The 24920-nt window shown below is 44.8% G+C and overlaps 3 protein-coding genes across 5 annotated transcripts; 1 reads left to right on the forward strand and 2 right to left on the reverse strand.

Annotated features, from left to right (window-relative positions):
- Nucleotides 1-1571: 1571 nt before the first annotated feature.
- rab40c (RAB40c, member RAS oncogene family) lies at nt 1572-14845 on the reverse strand. Of its 3 annotated transcripts, XM_030790816.1 has the most exons (7): nt 14299-14845; nt 13405-13672; nt 9017-9077; nt 5994-6054; nt 5567-5644; nt 4422-4644; nt 1572-3101 (listed from the first exon to the last, which is right to left on the reverse strand). In XM_030790816.1, exons 2-7 carry the CDS (start codon nt 13544-13546, stop codon nt 2827-2829), a joined length of 840 nt encoding a protein of 279 aa, XP_030646676.1. In that variant the 5' UTR covers nt 13547-13672; nt 14299-14845; the 3' UTR covers nt 1572-2826. The 3 variants fall into 3 exon arrangements, with proteins under 3 accessions (XP_030646676.1, XP_030646677.1, XP_030646675.1); XM_030790817.1 differs by having other exon boundaries at nt 4422-4587; nt 13405-14845; XM_030790815.1 differs by having other exon boundaries at nt 13405-14845.
- A 2886-nt stretch (nt 14846-17731) lies between these two features.
- On the reverse strand, nt 17732-21328 carry pigq (phosphatidylinositol glycan anchor biosynthesis, class Q). Its single transcript, XM_030790783.1, has 10 exons — nt 20604-21328; nt 20299-20430; nt 20004-20124; nt 19570-19696; nt 19294-19447; nt 18939-19050; nt 18752-18832; nt 18447-18561; nt 18173-18234; nt 17732-17884 (listed from the first exon to the last, which is right to left on the reverse strand). Exons 1-10 carry the CDS (start codon nt 21293-21295, stop codon nt 17732-17734), a joined length of 1749 nt encoding a protein of 582 aa, XP_030646643.1. The 5' UTR covers nt 21296-21328.
- A 1622-nt stretch (nt 21329-22950) lies between these two features.
- eef2kmt (eukaryotic elongation factor 2 lysine methyltransferase) lies at nt 22951-24864 on the forward strand. Its single transcript, XM_030789759.1, has 8 exons — nt 22951-23037; nt 23161-23220; nt 23305-23385; nt 23506-23607; nt 23805-23938; nt 24151-24401; nt 24516-24665; nt 24764-24864. The coding sequence occupies exons 1-8, from the start codon at nt 22951-22953 to the stop codon at nt 24862-24864; spliced, it is 966 nt and encodes a 321-aa protein (XP_030645619.1).
- Nucleotides 24865-24920: the final 56 nt, after the last annotated feature.

Raw genomic sequence — 24920 nt, forward strand, 5'->3', positions numbered from 1 at the left:
TCTCTGTACGATCACACAGTCTACCACCACAACTTCTAACACAGTCCTTTAAAAAATTTAGGGAACAGCTTTTAAAGGGGGGAAAAACAAGGTTGGAATATATAATTGGATCAAGAGGCATCATAAAAAACCAACACATGACAATACAAAAGAACAAAAAACAATTGGATGAAACTGGTCTTTTCTCTAGCTACGTCACACAGTTTTGTCACACCATATGATGTGCATCACAGATAACACCCAGTTCCCTCCTCCCCTCAACGACTAAAACTACTGTCTACAAATGATCCCAGCACAAAACGGCACAGCGTTCTGAACCATTCCTAAAACCACAGACTTAGGAGTTTTAGAGCAATACAGAAAAAGGCTCTCAAAGGCCAATGACACTCACACACACACACACGCAGACACAGTGAGCTTAGCAGTACAAAGGTCAGCCACAGGCTACATGACAGCGCCTAACACCACACAACTGTCCTGTGCTCACTCATTCTTTAGCCCAGAGCAGAAAGGCCTGTAGCGCTGGACAGCCAGTCAACCGAGCAGTGAAGAAAACCTACAGCTCTTCATCTATGAGAAAAAGAAGGGTCCCCCGCCCCCCCGGTGTGGTTAGCAGACCACCGCTCAGCCCTGCCGTGAGTGGGCTTCATCGGGTGGCGTAGCTGGGAGGCTTGTCCCTGAGAGGGGGGGGGTGGGAGAGAGAAGGAGCTGGGGCTTTACAGCACTGCACTGCACTGCGCCGCCTCGTGCAGTGTGTGAATAGAGCCAGCTGCCAGGGAAGCTGATTGGCTGAGGCGTGGAGTTAAAAAAAAAAAAAAACCTCTGGAGATTGATGAGCAGAGCATCCATTATTCAGCGGCCGTGAATCATCGAGCCCAGAGGAGACGCATGGCTCCTCAGAGGAGGCTTTGATTTGGAAGAGGGAGTGGGGAGAAGAGAGGATAGAAGAGGAGAAATGCTGTAGATTATGATGGGAGAAATAAACCCCTGCCTCGGAATGCCTGATTATTGACTGTGGTTATGCAAAAGGACTAGAACAGTTCGCCGCCCCCCCCCCCCCTCAGTATCTTTCCTGATTATGCAATACACTTGTGACATTAATATGTAAATTGTGCTTAGTATCTAGAAACGTCAATGGACATTCTTTACTTCTACTCACAGGTTTGCACACACCTCTACTCAAACCATGCTTTGTTCTATGTGCGGTTCAAAGAAAAAAAAAAAAAAAAAGGTTTTTTTTTTTCTCAAGTGCATTTGACACATGCTAATAATAACACTGAATTCACTTTGAACATCATGTGGAAAAAACGTGGTGCGTTGCAGAAGACAACAGAGTGGGAAAAGCAGAACTTGTTGTGGGAGAAGAACTAACATTTGCATGGAAAAAAATCTAGCATGTCAAAAAAAAAAACCAAAACACAAATGACAGGATGCCCAGGAGCAGTTGGGGTTAAAGAAGATTTGGCACAAATCAGTCAAGCCTGCAATGGAGAGAGAGAGAGACACACAGGACAAAAGAAGGACATTTCTGCGACACACACGGGGGGGGGGGGTTTAAACACTGTTATTCTAGGAATTATTTGCTGGAGAATATCACTTTTTTTTTTTTTTAAGGAGGAGAGATATGGCATAAAAAATGTCACGTCCCTGGTTTGGAAGCTTCCGGACAAACCGAAAGCTGAACGCGTTAAGGAGCTCTGCTCTTTTGCCCAGCTGTCCCCTGAGACGACACCAATCAGAGGAGAGAAGATTCTCGACCTGGCAAAGGATCGTCCACGCCCACGTGGCTTCCCAGCAAAGGACAGAGAGAAGGAGACGCGAGACCGCGAGGCCCTGTCCGCCAGGAGAACGCTTGTGTTTTAAGCTTTCGGGTCAATGCACACCCTTTTTTTTGTGTGTGTGTGTAAAAGAAAATGTCCTAAATTCAGATTTCATGGGCAGAAAACCAGTCACACTGTGAGCTCGTCATGAGTGCAAACAACCACTTCCTGCAGCATTGACCAATTAACAGACACCCTTATTGTCAATGTATATCAGCTTTTAATTCACTGGTTTACCCACATTAACACATTAGTCCCCAAACAAGTCATTCATATCTTATCAGTGAGCATGCATCCATGGACTGACTACTACTTCAGCTTACACAGGCATGTCCTCCAAAGCCCAGTATCCAGAACCGCAAAGGTGCTGGTTTCAGTACCAGCGCCTGCTTACTGGTCCTTACCAGCGGAAGGACACATTCCAGTCAGAGGATGAAGATGGAAAAAACCAAAAGCCCGCTCCCAGGACTTAAGGTGTTACAATGTTTAATGAGCTTCAGAAATGAACTTCAAACACGGCACTGGGTTGAGCCAAAACCTACATCTTCACCTGGGTGTCTGGTTTTTTCCGCGCTGTGCTCTGTCGTTTCCCCAGACTTATCCACTGGGGAGGAGGTGGCGGTGGCGGCAGAAAACTGGACTGTGTCAATTGTTTCCAGGTGAGAAGCAAGAAGCCTGATGCAGCACAGGTATTTTCAGTTCGGTCTGAAACAGAAATCAAAGGCATGGACGTTGATTGGCAGATTGTGTTAATCTGTTGTAGTATGACTGCAGTGGACTGGTAGTCAGCGGGTGTCCAGAGACCCCCTGCAGCAAGCTGGCTCTACACCTCCACTCTCTCTCTCTTTCTTTCTTTCTTTCTTTCTTTCTTTCCTGGGGGGTTGGGGTAGGGAGTTGGTTTTCAGCATGCTGCTTTGGCCCATCTGTGGCCTGGGTCTATGTGTCCATGCACTCCTGAGTGTTAGGGAGAGACGGGGGGGGGGATCAAGCCCCCTAGCCCCCCCGGCTAGGAGATTTTGCAGTTGTTTCTGGTGCAGTTCTGGGGTGGGCTCTGGGGGGGCCGGATGGATTTGGAGCGTTTGAGGCTGTTTCCTTTGCTGCCCCCAGCGGCGTTGGCCAGCGAGTAGGAGCGTCCGTGCATCATGACGGCGTTCATCCCGTTGGCCATGGAGAAGGATTTGAGGTGGCTCTTGATAGCCACGGGGAGGGGAAGCTTATCGATGAGGTGAACGGGCGTGCATGACACGATGGCTCGGCAACACAGGTCCTGAAGACTGAACACTGGGAGAGAGAAGATTCACACGTGCATGTTAACCACATGTTCACAACACATTCACAATTCCAGGCCACTAAAGCCTCGACACACTCGGACTGCAGATGACAAAAACAAAGCCGTTTCCATGTACGACCGGAATGAACCAATCGGGTGCTTTAAAATTTCACAACCCGAAACCTATAAAAAAAAAAAACAGCAATCTGTTCTCAGTAAAAATCAGGAACAATTATCTTTAATCACTTCAAAATCCTATCCTATATGCCTCTCATTTATTCAGGGAGAGATACAATGAAAACCTTACGAGAATTTCAGTTGGCTGCTTCATTCTCTCATTACGTTGAACGTAAATTAAAGGGAAAAAATCCTCCGACTCTCTTTGGGAAGATTTGAAATGACAACTGCACAACACAAATGATACAGAGAGTGCAGCTCACATATAATGGGGGCAGAGAGAGAGAGAGAGAAGGGGGAAGGAAGGAAGTAAAATGAAAAGTGCCGCTACACTTAAAGAGTACATTAGAGACACTTTAGCGGAATGCACAATGTTATTTATGCCAAACCACTCATCCAGCCAGGCATCAGAGTCTCATGGGAATACTCCCATATTACTGTAGAGAAAGAGAGAGAGAGAGAGAGGGAGATGAAGAGAGAGATGGAGAGAGGTAGGGAGAGAGGGAGAGAGAGGGAGAGAGAGGAAGAGAGAGAGGGAGAGAGATAGGGAGAGAGGGGGGGTGAGAGAGAGAGAGATGGAGAGAGGTAGGGAGAGAGGGAGAGAGAGGGAGAGAGAGGAAGAGAGAGAGGGAGAGAGATAGGGAGAGAGGGGGGGTGAGAGAGAGAGAGAGAGTGAGAAAGAGAGACAGAGAGAGTGAGGAAGAGAGAGAGTGAGGGAGCGAGAGAGAAGGGGCAAAAAAAAGCAGAGCTAAACTGAAGGCTTTCTGTGTCTAATTACACAGCTCTGGTTTTGGATGATGCGCAGAGCGGTTTGCCCAGACTAATGGCAGAGTCCTGCTGACAAGAGCAGTTTTCTGCATTTCCTCCACGGTCACTTCAAACACACCACAAGCCAAACTGTGTGTCTGAGAACACAGCAGACAGTAGGGGCAGCTTTAGTCACTCCTGACCTAAGGGCTACTGCACAAAGCAGTGCTTTTTTGAAAAAAAGATTTTGTGAAATGCAGATGTAAGTGGTTAGAAAACCATGTCATCATCAGTCTACTATAGCACTCCTGGCCTTGTGCTCCTGGCCTTTAGGGAAATCGTTGGGCTCTGTCAGTGAGGGGACAGGCGGACAGGCTTGTTGGAGACCCGACGAACGTGTGACTCACCCCGGTTGGGCCGCCAGAACTTCTCCATGCCATGTCTCATGAGCACGATGCGCGAGAGCTCGGTGAACGACTCGATGACGTTGAAGTTGCAGAGCGGACTCACTTCGAAAAACGTCATGCCGTTCTTCTCGGCGTACGCCCGCGCCTGCTCCGTGGGCACCTGCCGCTTGAACGCCAGGTGAAGGCGGTTACCCACCAGGATGCGTGGCACACCCGGGGCATGCTGGAGATGATGAGAGGAGAGAGATGGACAGAGAGAAAAAGAGAGAGAGAGAGATAAGAGAGGAAAGGTGGTTATTACAGACACAGGCAGACCAATTGGGAGTCAATCTTTCACTTTGCCCTGGCAGGACTGCCTGCCTTTCTAACTAATTTTTCTCTTTCATTTCCGTGCATCTCTTTTCTCTGTGCAGAAAAGAAAAAAAAGAGAGAATTATCTGATCCCACAGAGCTTGGCAGAACAGTGGCTGAGCCAACAAACATACAACCACAGCTTCTCTCTCTCTCTCTCTCCCTGTATCTCGCCCTCTCTCTCTCTCTCTCTCTCCCTGTATGTCGCCCTCTCTCCCAGTATCTCTCTCTCCCTCTCTCTTTCTCTTCCTCTCTCTTTCTCTCCCTCTCTTTCTCTGGAGGTGGCTGCAGTCCAGCTCTAGAATGTTATGGAGGTGGAGCAGGAAAATGAAAACTCCATCCAAAAAAACTGGCCAAAAATACCAGTAGACTCCCTTTGCTCTCACAAAATACACACACATATACACACAGACTCAATTTAGACTAGGATACGTGCATAAAGGACACTCTCACATGGAAAAGGGGTTCAGAAGACAGCTGAGAGAGAGAGAGAGAGAGAGAGAGAGAGAGAGAAAGGGATAGAGAGAGAGAGAGGATAGAGAGAGAGAGAGAGAACACATCCTCTGGAGTCTGTCCAGCAGGAAGGAGACAGCCCAGAGTGACAGCCCTGTGCTGGGTGGATGTAAATGGTGCTGCAGAGCTGCTGCCTCCTTGTCTACAGACAGAGAGGGGAGTTTATGGGAGAGAGCCAGTCAGGCGTGCAGGACACAGCTAACGCACCAGAGGCCTCCCAAAACTCTCTCCCTGTCCGCGCAGATTTCCACAAAACCCTTTTAACCATGTCCTTCCCTTACCTCGTCAATCTCTCTGATCCAGCGGTCGATCCCGTCGAAAGACCAGCGGTTGGTGATGTCATACACCAACAGGATTCCCTGCGGACAGGAAAACAAAACAGCACGTATTGTTCCTCCACTTCCTTTTGTTGTTGTTTAAGACGAGCCAAGGGAGAAGACAGGACCTACACTGCACTCTTCCCAAAACTGACAAACTAAAGTAGAACTCGGGTCATAAGTAATACAGCACGGACACAGTGACGGGACACGAAAATGCTTTTAAGTCTGTCGATCCTCCCTTGGCAGAAAAACACAGCCATTTACTCATGGTGGTGACTCATTCCACTTCTAACAAAGACTCAGACGGAGTTGTCTGCTCCGAGTCAGAGCAACTGTTAAAGGTTGCTAAAGTTTGTTAAAGCTTTGTCATTATATTCTACATACTCACCTGTGCCCCTCTGGAGTAGGACCTGAAAATGGTGCAGAACCGGCCCTGTCCTGAGGTGTCCCTGCAGACAGACAGACAGACAGACAGACAGACAGACAGACAGACAGGGAAGTCAAGTTAAGGCAAGGAAAGGCAAAGCAAAGCAAGACAAGGGAAAATGAACCCTTGTTTGTTCAGTCACTTAGCGTCAGTGCTCTTTCACTGGCCAATGGGAAACGGTTGAGGGCTCACTAAAAGGCTTCGCGTCTATACGCTTGTCATAAAGATTAACCGCCGAATCGTCACTCAAACCCGCAGTTTGAATCGAGAGAAACCAGTTCCCTTCCACAACGCGTCCACGCCCCTTTTTTACCTTGGCAGAATCTCCTGCTGTTAACACCTTCTCACCCAGACATGTCTGTGAAATGGTCTGGAACGGGAGAACATGAGTGGGACCGGCGCGCGCCATGTAAAAAATCCGTGCGTGTTCCCTTTAACGGCGCTGGGCTAGGTCTCCCACTGACACACTGCCAAGCGCTTTAGACCACACCCACGTGTTTGTTTACTGTGGGCTGTTTAAGTCATCAGAGATACCTGGCTAAGATTACCTGGTCGCCATGGGATTTGTTTGTTAAAAACAGAGCAGAGCCAGAGGCATGGAGCCTGAGCGGGGGGTGGGGTGGGGGGTGACTGAAGGTCACTTGTCTCTTTTCCACTACGAAGGTGCTGGTGCCCGTGCCCGTGCCGGTGCGGAGCCAGTGCTGCCTTGGTGCCTTTTGAGAACCGGCCCGCATTTCCACTGGTTTGGGAACCGAAGTGTGGGTAATTTCCGTGGGGAAAAAATAATGTCGGACAGAACGCATTGCTTGCTCTTTATAAATTTACTTTTACGCTAGGCTTCCACACAGCGAAACACCTCACGAATTTTGTCCCAGAACTTTTCGCTCTGGGGGCAAAATTCATGAAAATAGTAAGTCTGTCACCTAGCTCAAAAGTTAAAACGAGTGTTTAAATGAAGGTCTGCATGAAGTGGTTTAATTGCACGAGCCAGAGCCGAGAGAGAGAGTGTCTTTTTCTACCACTCTGGGTCCGACTACGTTCATGTAACATGTAAACAACAGCCCGTATTGATGTAGACACAAATTGTTACTCATGCATCTTTTAATCATATACATATTTTCATGCTACAAATATCCTTTAGCCTACCGCTACTTGGTCAGACGTTTTTTGTTACTCCCGCCTCTCTAAAGAACGTCACGTATCAAACGCTGAACTGATTGGTTCTCGCGTGGTTTTTATTTGCATAGCCTCTGACGTCAGCGGTTCCAACTTTTGGGACCAGCATTTCTGTGGTGCCGTGCCGGTGCCAGCTTTTCGGCTCCGGCACCAGTATTTTGTCAGTGGAAAAGCGCGGGTGCCGGTGCTCGATCGGGCACCGGCACCGGCACCGCGGCAGTGGAAAAGGGGTAACTGGGAGTGACAGGAGAACTATGTGTTGTGTGTGTGTGTGTGTGTGTGTATGTGTGTGTGTCCACCACGTCGTGGGGAGGGAGAAGAAAATCAATAGGCAAAGCTGGCAGGTGGTTTGAGTTGAGTGGGGCTAAAATGCTCTGTTAGCAGTAAGCGATGCGATGTTGTGCAGTAATGTAAAGGCTCTGGCTCTTCACAGACTTAATGCATGGGCATGTCCTTCTAATAACCTGAGATACCTTCCCCTCATTCCCGTCCCCGAGCCTCTGAGGATGTGAGGTAATACACTGACGGAAATGAGAGCTGTGTGGGATCTCTTCCTCCGCTCTGATGGAAGCACTGCGCTGCAACGCTTTTCAGCCCCTCTGAGTGAAGGCAGTCAGAGCAGACTTTCAATACCCCACATATGATATGGGCTAGGTGTTGTCACATAATATGAATCAATTTTTTTTTTTTTACATAAAAAGTCAGGGCTAAGTTCATTAACCTTCATTAACCTTTCAGAGGGCCAGAATATCTCTGGGTCTCTTGTGAGAGAAATCGGCTAGTTCATGGGGGGGGGAGGATTAGACATATCGATGAGCGGGAGCGAGAGGTGGACGCTTTGCCGCTGGCATGAACGTTTTGGTAACGTTTGTAATTTGCAGTGAAATGTTGGAGGAAAGCCGTGAGGAGGAAACGGAGCCTCGTCATGAGGGGTTTGACTCATTGCTTCTGAGCGCTTGTGTTCTGCCCCATATCAGCTCCTGGCACCGGCCGTGTGTCATCCTCCCCACAGGAGTAAGATGAGCTGGGCCTGACTCCACAGAGGCCGCTGCACCTCCCCAGCTATTAGTGCCCACATTCACCGCATCGTCACTAGTGCTACACGCAGCCCAAATGATACAACAACAACAGCAGCAGCAAAATAATCCATCTCAGGGCGGGGAACAGGCTGTGCATTGTCTGTATGTTGGTGTTTCTCAGTTTCACATGTAGGAATGCACTGGACAGGGCATTTCTGCTCCAGAGCCAGAACTAACCTCATTCAAATCCTCAAGAAAGGCCCTGTTGACAAGTTCAGCTGGGTGTGTTCGAGCTGGTACGGAACAAATGAACGTTGTCTGTCGGGTTCCCACGGGCCAGCGGTTGATAAACTCTGATTTATGCGCTTCTAATGGTGAGGCCAAGCTACTGAATGCATCTTTCAGTGATTTTTCCTTCCACAACTAACCTTTACAGCATACCCTATGGCCCCCACACACATTACAGCCTCTGACAGCAGCTGAGACTTCACACGCATGTGGGGAAACATTCCAACTGCAGGAGGATACAAGATATTCCACTAATGTCTCTATCTGAACTGCAGCGTTGAATAATGACGTGGCAGTAGTATGTGGTTGAGCCTGAAATGATCTGCTATCTAGAAGAAGGCCCCTGCTCCCCAAAAACAGGAGGAGAGCTCCACCAGGACCTCACCGTGAGAGCATCAATCATACGTGTGTAGGTGAGGAGAATAGCTTTGCTGCTTGGAGAATAGCTTCTCTGCTAAACTCGTTTAGACGACAAGCACATCAGTACGTTTCAGCACTCACCAAAGCTCCAGTTTCACTCGTCTCCCGTCCAGCAGTATCGTGGTGGTCTTGTAGTCAATTCCTGTGGAGGAAAAATAAAAAAAAAAAGGACATTTTTAAGAGATGCCTGCCGGACACCCTGAAGGTGACTGACTGTGTTCAAAACGTGATTTTTCTGGCATTGCTAAAGCGGCATGCTGAGGTAAACCTGATTGAATTTGGACGTTTCGTGCCAAAGCCTTTATTTCAAAAGCGTTCCTCCCATAGCCAAGGCACTTAAGCCAAAATAATCGAAGCCTTTGATCTGGGCCTCCACAGGCAAGCATTGTGTGTTGGGGGGGGGGGGGGGGGGGGGAGAAGAATCTCGTTGACAGCCGCCAGGAAACCAGTTCCTGGATAATGTCACCGCAGCCCGTAATGTGACCGTAATGCTTATGTCAGGGAGATTAGCCAGGCGTTTCATCTCCTGCCTCCAACTGCCAGTTTTATGGAGATGGGTTTGAGGTGGCCTGATTTTGATTTTGAAACACTGCAATTTGAGGACAAATCGTTTTTTGTTTTTTTTAGCCAAGCTAGTCTACTTAACTCGCTTCACGTCTGGCAGCCTTCTCCTCCGCTTTTGACAGGGCTAGCAAAACACTAGCGTGAATCTTTACGCCCGTCTCACAGCTGGTCGTTTCATTTTTTGAAGCCTGGTTTGCATTTTAATAGACTCTCTGCTTGTGACAAAGGAGCAGTGAGCATCTCATTCACGCTGAACACACAGACTGTAATAAAACCAAACCCAAATGAGCTCATCTCACCGCTGGATCATTTTTTTTTTTTTATGCAGTGTAATAATCTGATTACCTGCTATTGCTGACGTGCTGACAACCACAAAATAACACGCTCATCTGGAGAGCTAAAAAGTCATCTGGATTATTGGTTATTACCATACAATAAAGCCTGTCATTTTTATGTTGCCACCAACACATCCTCGGCTAACATCCGTACTGAATATAAACACAGTGATTAAAAGACAAAAAAAGGCAGACACACCCTCAGCGCCGTAAATCCTATTCTTTCATCAAGTGTGCTCTTGATTTTTTTTTTTTTTGCCACATCGAAGCATCTGTGTAATTACCCAGAGCACTGTGGTGATGAAGAAACAGATTTTATTTTACAAAAAAAAAAAAAAAAGGTAGCTGGGCAGCAGAGGAGGGAGCGAGTGTCTTTTTTTAGTGGAGATCTCGTAAAGCTTTGATAACCTTGTGACAGACCATCTCCCGAAGCTCCGCTTGCTCCACAGCCTGACAGACCCTGAGAAAGGGCCGGCCGACGGGGAGAGAGCCCGGTTTGGAGTCCCCCGGGGTCCTGGCCAACCTCCATTATTAAACATCTACATGAGAGCTTAATGAGGAGGAAATGGCATCTCGACCGCCTGGGCTCCTGCTTAAGAGGAGAGCAAGAGGAAACTAACATTTGATCCCTTAAAAAAAAAAAAGAGTGTTTGGATAACACAGTACATCTCATTAGCACATGCATCATTTTTCCTTCCAAGACTCCCACTGAGAAAAGCTACCCACCACCGATGTGTGTGTGCGCGCGCGCGTGCATGTGTGTGTGTGCTCACTGCTCTCCACTCCCTCTTGTCCTTGTGTGAGTCTTCTGGTCAGTAGACTGGCAAGGCCATCTGATGCCAACAGAGTGGCATCACCACCAGCTCAGGTTCCAGGCCCGGGGCAGTCAGACGCCTCTCTGAGGGCACTGCTCAAGGGGGGGCCAGGAGGGAGTGAGACTCCAGGACTCGCTCCATATGTGACTGTCCACTCCAAAGCCTCCAGGAACTCTTCACTGCCCACTTTTCACCCCAGGCCTTAGACCCTACCTCAGAGGGCACGACCAAGCATCGACACAGCCAGAGGCTTCGGTCCTAAGATTTCATCAAAACACTCTCATTTGGAGAGGAGGAGCTAAACTCAACGAGACGGGTTGATTTCTTGTGACAAAATGTCACAATACCAGTTTTTGACACTGCACCCTTAAACTGTTAAACAAGGTCGAACCTGTGAGATGTCTGGAGTTTTTGACTTTCATGCCCCTGTGCTTCTGATAAGCATGACTTCAAGAGAATACCTTATAAAAAGGGCTGTGGTAATACCAATGTCACAGTAAGGGCATACAAGGGCGAGTCAGACCGATACACTATGGTTTTTGACATGTTGTCTCAGGAAAGTGAACAGGCAAACACATATGCCTGAGGCTTCGAAAGGTCGACAGTCTGGTTTAACTGACACCTGCCATATCAACACCAGCGAACAAAAGGTACAGTGAACAAACTCACACACACACACACACACACACACACACACAAAACACACAGAGAGAATCCATGACAATTAGCCTCTCTGTTTATGACATCCTACTCTCATGACTGACATCATAAAACATGCAGGCCATCATCCTCTCCACTGTACGACTCCATGGCAGGCTGCCAATCAAAAATTAGACCCAGGCCAGCCAAGTCATCTGTGTATCTTAGCTGCTCTGTTCTCCTTAAATATTTACAGATATGCTCTTTCAACGGGAGGTAAACATAAGGGCTCTAACAAACAGCTCTGCTCTCTCCCTTCTTAATGATGGCTCTCCGATCGTTAAAAGAGTTTTCTGGTTTTTTTAAAATAGTTCCACAGAGCTCTCCTCCAAGCTCAGGTTCGGGGCTTTGAAAAGGCAGAGCCAGGGCTTTGAACACAGCAGCTCTCTCTCCATGGACTCCAGTCGCTGAAGAGAATGACAATGCTATGGTTTATTTTTGCTCCCTCAGATAAATTATATATACAAAATACCCACGGTGAGAACATCAGCCAGTCTCCCTGCAACATACGATAATAACCCAGCCAGTCCTCATAGTCTAATTGGCTGGCGCTGCCGTTACCTTTAAGAAACGTGCTGAGCATCAAGCCTAGAGTAAACCGTTCCTCGTGTCAAAGGCAACCATCAAAATGAGGAACAGCCTCGTTCTGCTAAGCCCCCTGCCAAAGGCTTCGACTGATGTATATTTGATCAAAAAAAAAAAAAAAAAAAGAAAAAAGCTGTCCTCTAAAGAGGATGCGGATTCCACTTTTAATGTCCTGCATGCATATGAGGGTGTCAGGGTATTGACAGTATGGGAGGGAATGCCCTTCGCCCATCACAAACCCAAACAAATCCTCAGGGAGGTGTCACTGTGTTGTGATTTCCCATTACCAGCCTGATTATGGCTTCAGATATGTACTGCACGCATTAGCCCCTGCTCTGTTGATTCTGCGCTATGGAACATAGCAGCTTCTTTGAAGTTAGACTGTTAGTTTCACCTCACGCTGCTAAAAATGTGAAACGTCAAATCGAATTTTCTCTCACTTTCACCCACACACTCACTTTCTCCCACATGTAAGTAGAATGGCCCCTTTCCATGGCCTGTATGAACTTCAGCCTGAATAGATATCCTCTGTGAAACCACACAGCTGGAGTAATCACACACACACAGTCACGTTACAGTACAAACTCTGCTCTAATGACAGATTTCAAGGATCTGGATCAAACACTGGTATTATTTTCATTTCCCGGGTACTCTCAACAATACTTAAGAATACACAAATATAGAATTGCTAAACAGAAATGTATTATTTTCCATCACATCATATCTGTCAGTCTTGGGGATTTAACAAAGATTAATCAATGAACGAACTTTGTGGTGATCATCTTTTGCATGCGGAGTTCAAGTGTTCAGCGCTTTGGTATAAGTAACATGTTCACAAATTCGCTTGGGTGTAATACTGCTACCTGTCCACAGACCCAACATTAATTGCTATGCCTATATTGTCTCTGAGCAGCCTCAGTTGCACTCTGTGCAACCAAGTATTTCATACATTGCTCTTAACTAACTATAACTGAAACAAACTCCATAAATAGATACAGAGAATAACCACTGTGTTACATGGACATAGTGAAGAGGCGATGAACATAAGCCCACATAGTCCATAATACTGGGCCCTACCCTTATAAACATACACGACAAGCCAAAACATGGACACCAGTGTACTTTTCAGTCTTCTTGTTTGTTGTTTTGAACTCATGTGGGCTACATGCTAAGAATATGTGTAGACTGCTAACACAAACCAGTGTTTAGGGATTTGAACGTTCTCTTGTGATGTCACAGCCATACGTGCTGGGACGCAGAAAAATAAGGTGACTCGAACAACGTGAGGGTGCCCACAACATAAACAATTGTGCTGTAGCTATGCCACTGTTATCTGTCTCCTATCGTTTCCGTACTTTACTGGCCTTGTATTGAGATGTTCTCAGGTTAACGGTGACTCACTAACTGCCAGTTACAGGCTACACGTGTGTATGCGAGAGGCAGTGTATGCGAGAGGCAAGAAGACACTTACCGCTGCTGTACGCGTAAGGAGATTCCGCAGATCCGTCTTGAAGACTGTCCAGAATTTCCCCCTTTCCGACATCGCTGTCTCCCACCAGGAGGAATTTGAGAAGATAGTCGTAACTCTTCACGGGGCTTCCCTGGGTGCCCATTCTCCCTCACATCTGAGCCCGTGTGAGGGCGAGTGAGACGGGCACTGTATCGTGCCGTAATGATGACCAAGGATGGACTCCTGACTGTCAATTCTTTTCAGGGCTACGGGAAACTACGTCATGAAGCTTTTGGGCCAAATCAACAAAAAGTTTGATTAAAACAGTCCTATCGTTCAAGTCATTCAACAGTTCCAGAGGGCACCATTTAGCAAGTTGGCATAATCATGCGCAGGCTTCACTGGCTTAACTTTTAGGTACCCTTACCGCATACCTAATTCCTTTCAAATATATCGCATCACTCCTAAATGGTTTATAATACGTCCTGACAGATCATAAAAGAATATGATACTTAAACTAATTAGTTAGTCAGAAACGACAGTTTCATCACACTGACAGTCTGGTTATGGATAGAGAAAGGCTACTTTTGTACAACCAATGATATATTAAAAGGAGTCGATTGAAACACAGAAAACCTTAATAAACATTAAAGATTAGCTGACCATATCCCAAAACTAACAAAGTCGATAGGTATCAAGCTATTTTACATAAAAGCGAACTTAACAACACAAACTATCTATGACTTAGCTAGGTTAGCTAGCTAACCTAAGGTAAGGTCTGCTGTGCTACTTCATTGTTAGCTTAGCATCCTCCAGCCAAATTGTCAACACAAAAGAAGACTCTCGTGCAAACAATGCTTCACACAGCGTTATGGTGAAAATAAAACAACAAGCAATGGCCTGATAGATTGTTACCTTCTGAAATAGTCTGAAGAGCAAGAGGCACCAAGGGTTCGTTCGCTGGATAAAGTAAAGAAAACAACAGCTTCCTATGCGCGTAGCTTGCTAACTGTGTGTAAGCTAGCCTAGGTTAAATAGGATGGGATAGCTTGCCAGCTACTGAGTAACTAGCGTTAGCTATCTGACAAGTGGAGAGTCAAATCAACAAACGCGGACCGCTGAGTCTCTCATATACTATTCAGATGCTTTGGAACGCTTTAAAACATATATAAATTATAACTGCATAATTTAAATCAAAAATGACATTTTACAGTTAATACAGACCAAACTATTAGCTATTTAGGAACACTAAGGTCTGTCCCCAGGCCCCTCTCGCTCGGACAACAAAGATTCAGAACTTCGCACTATTTATCCAGTCTACGCCCAGAGCTTGCTTGCTGAGTTGTTCCTTAGTAATAGCGTATCCTTTGAGAAGAAGTCTCTGTTCCAGGTTTTTGTTAAAACGGTTCATATAATTAGTTCGAATGATTATCGACGTTCCCCTCACATTCAGTCATCACTGAAATCATGCACTGTCAGACATTGATTCCTCCAACGCTCTCGCTCTGGTTAGTCGTCCCACCCCCTAGAAAAACTCGCCCCTCAATCCATTTTGATTGGCCGGTTGTTTAGCATGGTGCTACAATACGTTCAGAGTGCTTTCAATCTAAATTTCTGACATATCCCGGCGTTTCTGGACCTCTATTGAGAAAATATAATATCAGCATTCTTTTCTTTATGGTAGTTTTCTAAATAATTGCAGTTGTGGCTGAGAACACAATTCAGCATGAACAGAATGAATTTCAATAGGAACTGAATGACCAAGATACAATTCATGTCATAATAATGATCACAATGCAACAGTCCGATTGTTTAAACTAAATATCTAATAGGTGAGTAGCAAACTCGACCAAAATCTTACCTATTCTTGAGTACATAAAATGAACAGTGTGTTTAGATGTGAAAATGTGTAAAAATAAACAGATTTTGAATTATGTTTACTGTTTGGACAACAGACCAGGGCCGCCCATATTAATGGGTGACAATACCCTGGTGTTGCTGTAGTTGTTGTTGAGACATTTAAAAAAGAAAGACTGATTGCATCCAGACTATGCTGACAGTGTGTAGAAACTAAAAGTTTGATACACAGCAGCAGGTTGACACATATTTCTTGCTCTGTTTAACATCTCCCAACGTTCAACAATCCAGAGTTACTTGATGCATTTTTTTCCATGTGTTTTTGTTTTTTACATATAAATGTGGATGAAGATTAGTTTAAAATTCTGTCGTATGACAGCTGTTGGGGGTGGGCAGGCTGGAGAGAGGGCAGAGGTTCCAGCACTTTCAGGGAAACATCAGAGAAAAGATAATCTCCCTCCCCCTCCTGAACAGATTAAAATGCAAATAGTAATGAAGTCTTTGTGCCTGCCCATCTAGATTACAGCAACATGAGGGTCTCTAGGGGGGTAGGGGTGGAGACAGGACATCTGGGCCCTGTACAGAATTCTATAACAGCTATTAGACACACACACACACACACACACACACACACAAACAATGAGAAATGCATAACCATATGACTACCAGGTCCATCAGTAAAGAGGAGGCAACGCTGTGCAAAATGCCTTATCTGCATCTTCAGGGCTGTTTCTTTCTGTGCCCTTTAAAATCCTTTACAAACCAATAATATCGCTCAGGGAGCAAAGGTGATGGGTAATGAACATCTGAGATAACCTCGAGTATCTGACATTTGTTATTGAATGGGAGTTCATTTAAAATACAATCATGTGTATTTACAGATTGAAAACGCATAATAATACTTCTCCCACCCTATGTAAACACGGTAGGGCTATTTGATCATTGATTAAACCCACTCCAGTTTGGCTAGAAGCTTTCATCAGTTTGAATGAGGGTCATCTGATTACTCAAAAACAAACACTCAGAGAGATTAAAAAAAAAAAAAAATCATTTGTCCATTACTTCCTGGACAAGCTTTTAACCCGCCTGTTCTTTTTCCCTGGCATGTAAGGTGAGTCCCTGGCGTTTCTGATTTATGTGTTACTGATCACTCAGGCGTTGCCTCTTCTGTCATCACACTTCAGAGTCCTGTCTGTTCACATTCTCTACAGACTGTATCAATAGACACACACACGTCGAAAACAAGCTCCGCCAGTGTATCGTCGCAGACCCTGCGCATACATAACACTGCGGAAATGCAGGGTTTGCTTAAGCTGGGCTGGAAGACAGTCAGTGCTGACGTCACATTTAAAAGATCTCAAAAGAAAATCTCCAAGTGATTTATTCATCAGTATCAAAATTAGTCAGAATTAACACAGCAATTCCGATGCAATGTGAAACCCACACATCAGTTTCAGCTGGCCCAAGTCATGGGAGACTACAGCAGTCTCATGATCGGCACTGTTCAGGCCCACGGCACATGAGTCAAGTTAATTTATACTGCTCTTATATTAACAAAGGTAATTAGGGATTGTTCACAACCTGTCACTATTGAATTTCATTTAGGCACATGAATTATAAAACAACGTTAAAGCATCTGTGGATTTGATCTATTCATGCATATTGGCTGAAGAGTGTAACAGCTGGGATTTATGTACTTGTTTTCTACGACACCAAAGCACAGTTCAGATACATGAATCATTCACCGCTCCAAGCATTGGCAGGATACATAGTAGCTTGTGTGAGTGGAGCTTGTGTGAGTGGAGAAAGCACTAGGATAGTCTGAATGGACCCTTCTGAACGCTCAACAGTGTGATTTACAAATCAACACAGCAATAAGGGCTGCTTTTGTTCTTAGTGCATCAACAGACCATACAGTGGCTTTTTTCCCTTTACAAATTCATACATAAGACATTAGAACTTTTTTTAAGTTAGACAGCAAATCTTCATCTTAATAGAAAAGTAATCAAAAACATTGAAAAGAAAAAAGAAATTAATTTCTGCTATCAATTATATTATAAAATTTCTGATCAATAATAAAAATGATTCTGAATTTATGACATTATATATTATAACTTGTACCATCACACAAAATTGTATTAAATCCAAAATCAAAAAGAGATAAACATAAATAAGACTATATTGAAACCAGTGTGTTTTGTACTTAAAACACCTCAGCAGTGAACGCACACACCTGGTTCACAGCTTTCCAGTTTTAAATCTCATCTCATCCCTTTCTCAAATTGCTGTTTGTTTACACACATAAAAAGCTGAATAGAAAATGCGGGGACCAGTGGGCCCTTAGACCCTTTCTCATGCCTTCTCTGAACGGAGTCTGTTCCCTGGGTCTCTGCTAACCCCTCCTGCCCGTGTTTGCAGTGTGTCTGTTTGCTGGCTACTCCGGAGAGGCGGGGGTGGGGGTGGGGGTGGCGTCTTGTCTCTGGCCCTGGACTCAGTCAGTCTTGGTGCTCTTGTGCTTCCATGGATAAATAAGTTCCCCAACAAACAGCTTCTTGCACAGGGCTGTCCAGGAGTCTTTGGGGTAGCAGCTATAGGTGGCCGTCCTATAGCACTGCACAACACAGCTGCACTTCAGGGGGTTGATCTGTGAATGAAAGGACGGAGGTGCAAGGCGTCGAAGGAGAGAAAAAGTGAGAATGACGCCAGTGTTTTTTTCCACTGTTTATGTTTGTGGGTCTCAGAGGAGCTACATGTTTGTGATGTACACAATAAATTCGTCATGATGTATAAACAACAGGCGGCCTGCAGCAATAAACAACAGAACTCCAAACAAAACACTGTATGACAGTCACTTTACATAAACCCAAGCAGGAGGTTGAGTTAAATGAGTCGGGGACAAAATTCAGAGTGAATTTGTCCATTGCCCACTGACCTCCATTGACAGGTGTAGCGGCACTCCAGGCTCTTCACACAGCACTCTGAATTTGACACCCTCTGCACCACACAGGAAGACCAAAATAAGGGCTTAATCTTAGCCTCTCACACTGGCCCCTCTAAACTGCCAGCACAATATACTGAGACAAAGAACCAAACCACCTCACAACATTTCATATCTTTTCATGTTTTGGTTTAACTATTAGGCATTTCTAACAGAACACACTATATGGATTTTGCTGCGTGTGGAAATGCAGCACCGTTCAGCTCACCTGCCAGTCTGTAGGGCCTGCACACACGCAGGCCTAGGGCAAACAGGGGGAAGGAGTTGATGAGGTCCACGCTCAGGTGGATCACGCCCTGAAACATTACAACTACCAGTCGCAGCTGCAAGATCAGAAGTATATTACAAAAACAAAACAAAAAAACAAAAACAAACAGATTTTTAGTGCACTCATGATGACTCATGCAAAAAGCTATCAGCTATTCTTATCAGTCCATAAACACACATGAAATTACTACTTTATTTTTTATGTTAATGATATGCCAAGCCCAAGTTGCTCTCGGGGAAACTCACCAGGGTAAAGACGAGGTAATACAAAGCGGTGGTGGGCAGTAAAAACAGGAGGATGGTGAAGAGCAACGTGCCAATAAACAGCTATAAATGAATAAAGTCAAGTCAGATGTGAATTCAGACATGAGTTTAGATTTATTCGGGGGTTATGAGGATCGGAGTAAAGGTATTAGGGCAGAAGGAGGACTACCTGATCCATGTCATAGGAACAGGAGTCCACTCTCTGCCGCAACACGTTCCACTTCTTTCCCCTGAAGAGACGCCACAGGGAAGAGAGCCCGTAGATCTTCAAACAGTACAGTCTGCAGGGAAAAAAAAAGAAAACAAAACTTCCTTTTTTTTTTTTTTTAATTTTTTTGTTTACATCATGATCCAAATGAGATGTGACATTTCACAGTGCCAGAATGAAGACTGCCCTCTGCTGGCAGTTTCTTCACAGTTACACTCTGCTGAGCCAAATTCAGCTTATTCATCCTTGAACTTTTTCCTGTATCAAAGTTCAGAGATAAAACAATCTGAATGTGTTGTTTTGGGCTAGAGCTCACCTGGCGCCATACACATAGAAACAGTAGATGTGGAACGTCAGGAGAGCTATGATGTCAGAGAGCACCGAGAGGGCAAAGGTCAACCCCAAACATGCTGAGAGACCCACATACCACAGGATCATTTCAATAAAGGGAGACATGAGGTGGATGTAGCCTGAAAACACACGTACAATTACATATTTCACAAGCCAGTTCCAGTGATTAGAGAAATAGAATGCTACACATCATCATGAAGAGGCACATGAGAGTAACTGTAAAGGACTGTGTTTGACTCACTGATCCAGAGATGGATGTGGTAGAGGAAGAATCTGCCCAGCACCTGGTCCAGGGCCCGGTTCATTTTTAGTCCAGCAGGAGCTCCCATCAGCCACTCCAACAGCTCCTGAAGCTCTTTAGCCACATGCTAAAACACAGCAAAACTTTATCACAGGGGCTCATGTAACTCCTGCTCGCTCAGGATAACCACAGAAAAATACCTGAGTGTGAATAAGACTGAAATCCTACATTACAATCACTAATTCTGAATTACTGGTTTCTGCAAGAGGAAGAAATCACATATTTATGTTTCAGTTGTTTTTTTTTCATTTTTTTAAAAGCAGGTGACAAATTATAGTCCAACAGATAATTCCTCATACATGGGGGTAAGTTTGTTTTTTTGTGAAGTATCTTTTCAATCTTTAATTTTAATGAAACTGTTACTTTGAACTTACGTCAGCCACTGGAATAAGAGTGTTGGCCAGTTTACCGATGCGATTCTCCCTGTATAGCCATGAGATGAGCAGCAAGCCAAGGGCTAAATCCACCAGGAATGACACAAAAATGTTTGCCTTTCTGTTGGTGGTGACACATCAAAACAAACAAACAGACAAACGACACTATTAGGGCATGCATTTGATATTTACTCTGTCTTCAGGTACTTAAAACCGGGACAAAAACTAAGTACTAAGTACTGTTTGGATGTAGCTATTGAACATGCTATAATTTTGCTTTAACGCCGTAGCCTACCTCATGAATTCCATGTGCGTGGTGGCTCTTTTTGGAGAGCACAGCGTCTGAAGATGACCTGTCCTGTACCCTGACTGGACACAGCTGGACAACTTGCTAGAGATGAACTGCACTGGACGCAAATTCAGTATCCTGGAGCACAAAAAAACGATCACATTTCAGTCGAGCGCAGCTAACAGCACAACGAGAAACGAGCCTCATCATCGCTGCAGAGGTGAACTGAAACAAAACAACGTCCCATAGCCTATCCCGAAACCTATTTTATGATAAATGAAATCATACACATCTTAAAGTAAGTATTTTACCTGATGCTGCATATCCAGTGCCACATAGACAGGAGCCAGGTCATAAACATACAGAGGGGTACGGATGCTTGTTTTAGGAGTTCTACGATGATGCTGGCCTCCCTACCCTCAGACTGCCAGTGAGTCAGTTTTACGGGCCCTTCGTCATATTTGTCTAAGAAGAAGAGAGGCTGGCTCTTGGCCACTGTCTGGAAGACCAGGCGCAGCTCCGAGGATTCGGGGTTTTGGTCTCCCTCCTGCAGCGGGTGAAGCTGGGACAACATCACCTTCCTCTGGTCATAGTGGATGAAGATGATCTTATCCTTCTCGCTTTTGCCATCTCCATCCTCGTTGTCTTGCTCAGGCGGCGTCATCCCGTTTTTCTGGATCACGCGGCAAGTGAAGGCCCGTTTGCCAAACTCCCGGCTCAACTGCAGCCAGCGACTGTGTGGGAAGATGGTGCTGAGGTCCTTAAGGAAATTCTCCATTCCCTCCTGACCTTCTTTAGGAATGCTCCAGGAACCAAGCACAGTTAGGTCCACTTGGGTCTGGTTCTGTATTTGACTCAAGTATTTCTTCACCTGTGCTGGTATGAATGGGTAGTGAATGATCGCTAGCACCACGGCAGAGTCTTGGCCAGGGATCCAGCGGCCGACCAGGAGGCCACTCTCTGCTGTGTTGCAGCACTGGGGAAAGAAAATCTTCAGCACCATGGTTACAAATGGAAGATCCCACAATGTGGAGGTAACAAAATCCCTCTGTGGCAAAAATCACTGGCAGCGTCTATTAAGAGAGAGAGAGAGTTGTGTGTTAACACGGACACAGTTAACACATCAAACTTTGACATTTAGCATTTCATCTAAGGTTATCAGAGAACCACATATATACACGTAGATCCAATATGTAAGTCCCTTGGTAAATGCGCAGTGACCGCCAGACTAAACAAGAAAATGTAACTCTGACTGAAGTAGAAACGTATCTGTAGAACTAGTTAGACAAAACTGATTCCCACTGCTGTAAACTGCCCCCTCGTCCTTCAGATATTGACTCGTGCAGTGGTTGCTATGGAGACAGTAACGCTCCAGGCAAAAAATCTATTGATTTCTCAGATTAGGATCGCTACTGACAATACTGTTATTATGACCTAGCAAACCATTACTTTTAAGTTGCTACTGGTACAACAGAGCTGTGAAAGTCAACGGCTTCTTATCAGCTGGTGGCTCAGAAATGACTCTGGTCTTATCTGTAGATGACCGCTGGTAAGCTGTATTAGCTAGGTAGCTCACAGTTAAATACACGATGCATATGATTACCTAAACATTTGATTAGTCCATCACTCTAAACTCATGAGTATTACCAGTGATTGATAAACACCGACTGGTGAGATCAGTTTTAGAAACATAATAGTTACGTTTGATGTCTCTGTCTTATCTTGATGCTAACACGAAATTGTGCGTCGCCATATTTTATTGTTGATAGTACATCATTTATTGTCCTCCGGGTCCACGGATTGTGAAACGTTCCTATCCAGAGCGCAAATGATACACTTCAGTAATGTAGTACACACATCGAACTAAAATACGCAGAGAATCTTTTCGTGTGCCGCCGGTGTAATTGTGCCAATCGTATCAATGCCATGACAGCAGAATTAAACCAATACAATTTTAGTGTGTTAGCCTATGAGATTAACTGAAGAGTATTAACTGTTGGTGCTCGGAAATGAAATAAGACGTTACTTACCCTCAGTGGTCCACTGTGAACTGAGAGGCACATTAATCACCGTTGCGATAATTGTCAAGTTTCAAGTTTATCTCCTGTGACAGCAAGCAAAGAGCGGGCAGCAAACGACCGATTACAACCACACAATTAGTCTTAAATGATAAGAGAAATTTAAGATGCATCGAGACTAAAACAACATGAGTACCGCAGTAAATCAGCATTTGAACCTGTCAGTACACTTAAAATTTCTTTTTATAAGCTTACTGTTTACAGTTCGAATTATTATGTTATATCGTCATATATTGGTAAGTAGTGACTGCGAGGCGTGGTATTCAAAAAGTGTTATCTTACTTGAACACCGATACCACATAACCGTCAGACCTGACTGCCAGTTGAGAGCACAATTCAAACTGGTAGTTGTGTATATAATTATCATTATTAAACCTGTCTCCCGTTACAAGAAGTTGTTACTATGTTTGGCAAGGCAATATTTAAGAAATAAACTACATTATCCATTGATCAACGCGATTGCGAGGTGCCTTATGGGAGATGCGGAAGTCAGCACATGTGTTTTCAAAGGTGCATACATAAAATGTTGTAGTGTATTTAAATGATGACAGATGCTACACTGTTCAACGATCAGGCAGAAATGGTCAAGAGTACAGCAAAAGACCTCATTACCACTTTCCAAATGTCTTTCTTCGCCATGTGTCGTTTAAATACTCTTCCATGGGATGTAAGTAGCATGCCTCAACCGGTCATGGACCTCTTGAGATGGACAGTATACAACATATTTTCATACTTATTCATATTAAGTATTTGTATTATACTAAATAGCCATGTATCCGCGTTTATTTAGTCCCTGGAGAAAGAACTTCAGACCTCAAGAGCAGAGACTGTTTTGGACATTTTAAATAAGGTAACGGGTCTCTCTCTGTATATCTCTCTAGAGCTGAGAAACTTGCTTGCAAAAGAACCATCTTAAAAACGTCTCTCCTCTCAGACATGCCTCCATCCCATCTGTCGCGAGAACCCACCGGCGGTTAAGTACAGAAGACTCTTCCTTTCTGAATTAATTAAAAGGGTTCGTCCATGCCCTCTTCTCCTCTTCTGCATTTTTATCTACATGTTTAAACGATACGTCATTTCAAATTTTACCCAGCGGTTTGTGTCTTACTGTTATGTTATCCTCTTTACTTTCTAGTATGAGGCAGTTGCAACAGAACCACTGGATGAACTTTATGATGCATTTGGTGAAGTCATTGGGGCAGAGGAAGAACCTGTGTGCTACAAAACATACTTACTGGTATTCATTAAATACAACATCCTACCTGCCCACTGGTATTCATTAAATACAACATCCCACCAGCCCACTGGTATTCATTAAATACAACATTCCACCTGCCCACTGGTATTCATTAAGTACAACATTCCACCTGCCCACTGGTTTACAGAGTTTCTGAAATAGCAAATATGCGTCATTGATCATATCTCTCTGGCCAGCCGTCAGGTGATGCAGTAAGTCTTGCAGAGAGTGTTGCTGTCATCTCTGAGGGCACTACAGGCTTGGTCACGTGGGAGGCGGCTCTTTACCTGGCAGAGTGGGCTCTGGAACACCCCCAGAGCTTCAGCGGCAGGTACAGGCCCAGTCACAGAAGGGCAGAGCATACATTAGCCCTCTCGTAGTGATTTAGGACTCATATCGCGATTCCATTTTACATACTGTTTAAAATGATACGCTTGCTCTTTCTTTTGTTTGATAGATTTCAGCCCTTCAATTTTTGTCTCATCAGCTAAAACACTGTAATTCATTGTAAGGCAGAATTTGATTGGTTTGTTTTACTTGCAGGACGGTACTGGAGCTGGGCAGTGGTGTGGGGCTAACAGGGATCGTAGTGTGTCGGTCCTGTAAACCCGCAAAGTACGTTTTCAGTGACTGTCATTCCACTGTGCTCCAGAGACTGAGAGACAACATCCAACACAACGGTTTAACCAATCAAAACACCCCAGGGACGTCGGTTTCAGTGGAGGAGCTCGACTGGGAGACAGTGTCTGAGGAACAGGTCCAGGAAATTGGGGCCAACACTGTGATCGCTGCAGGTAAGGTTGAACTGTTTGGTAATAAAGCTACTTAGTTCTAAGCTAGTTAGTTAATCTGCTAATTTTGGTTTCAAACTATCAGGCTAATTATGTTCTGTTTTATATTTGATTTAGATGTGGTGTATGACCCAGTCATTATTGGCTGTCTGGTGAGACTGCTGGCAAAGCTCCTGAGATGGAAAACCCACGGCAACCCACCTGACATATTCATAGTCTCTACCATACGAAACCCAGAGACGTACAGCTGCTTTAAGAAAGAACTGGGTGAGTTTAATATCAGCATTTCCCTCCAGTTATGTATATATTCCAATTTTAATTTGATACTAAAGCCAACGTGTAAAAACCATTCTCTTCATATACAGAAAATGCTGGATTGAGTAATGACGTCATCACCGATCCTGTCACCCAAGTCTTCCCTTACAACAGAGTCTCTACCATTGAAATGATCAAGTTACATGTATGAAACACTTTCCCTTGTAATAAAGTATTTATTTACATCACATTGTACATAAGTGGTGT

Source organism: Chanos chanos, chromosome 13 (assembly GCF_902362185.1).
Source record: "Chanos chanos chromosome 13, fChaCha1.1, whole genome shotgun sequence".
Classification (NCBI taxonomy): domain Eukaryota; kingdom Metazoa; phylum Chordata; class Actinopteri; order Gonorynchiformes; family Chanidae; genus Chanos; species Chanos chanos.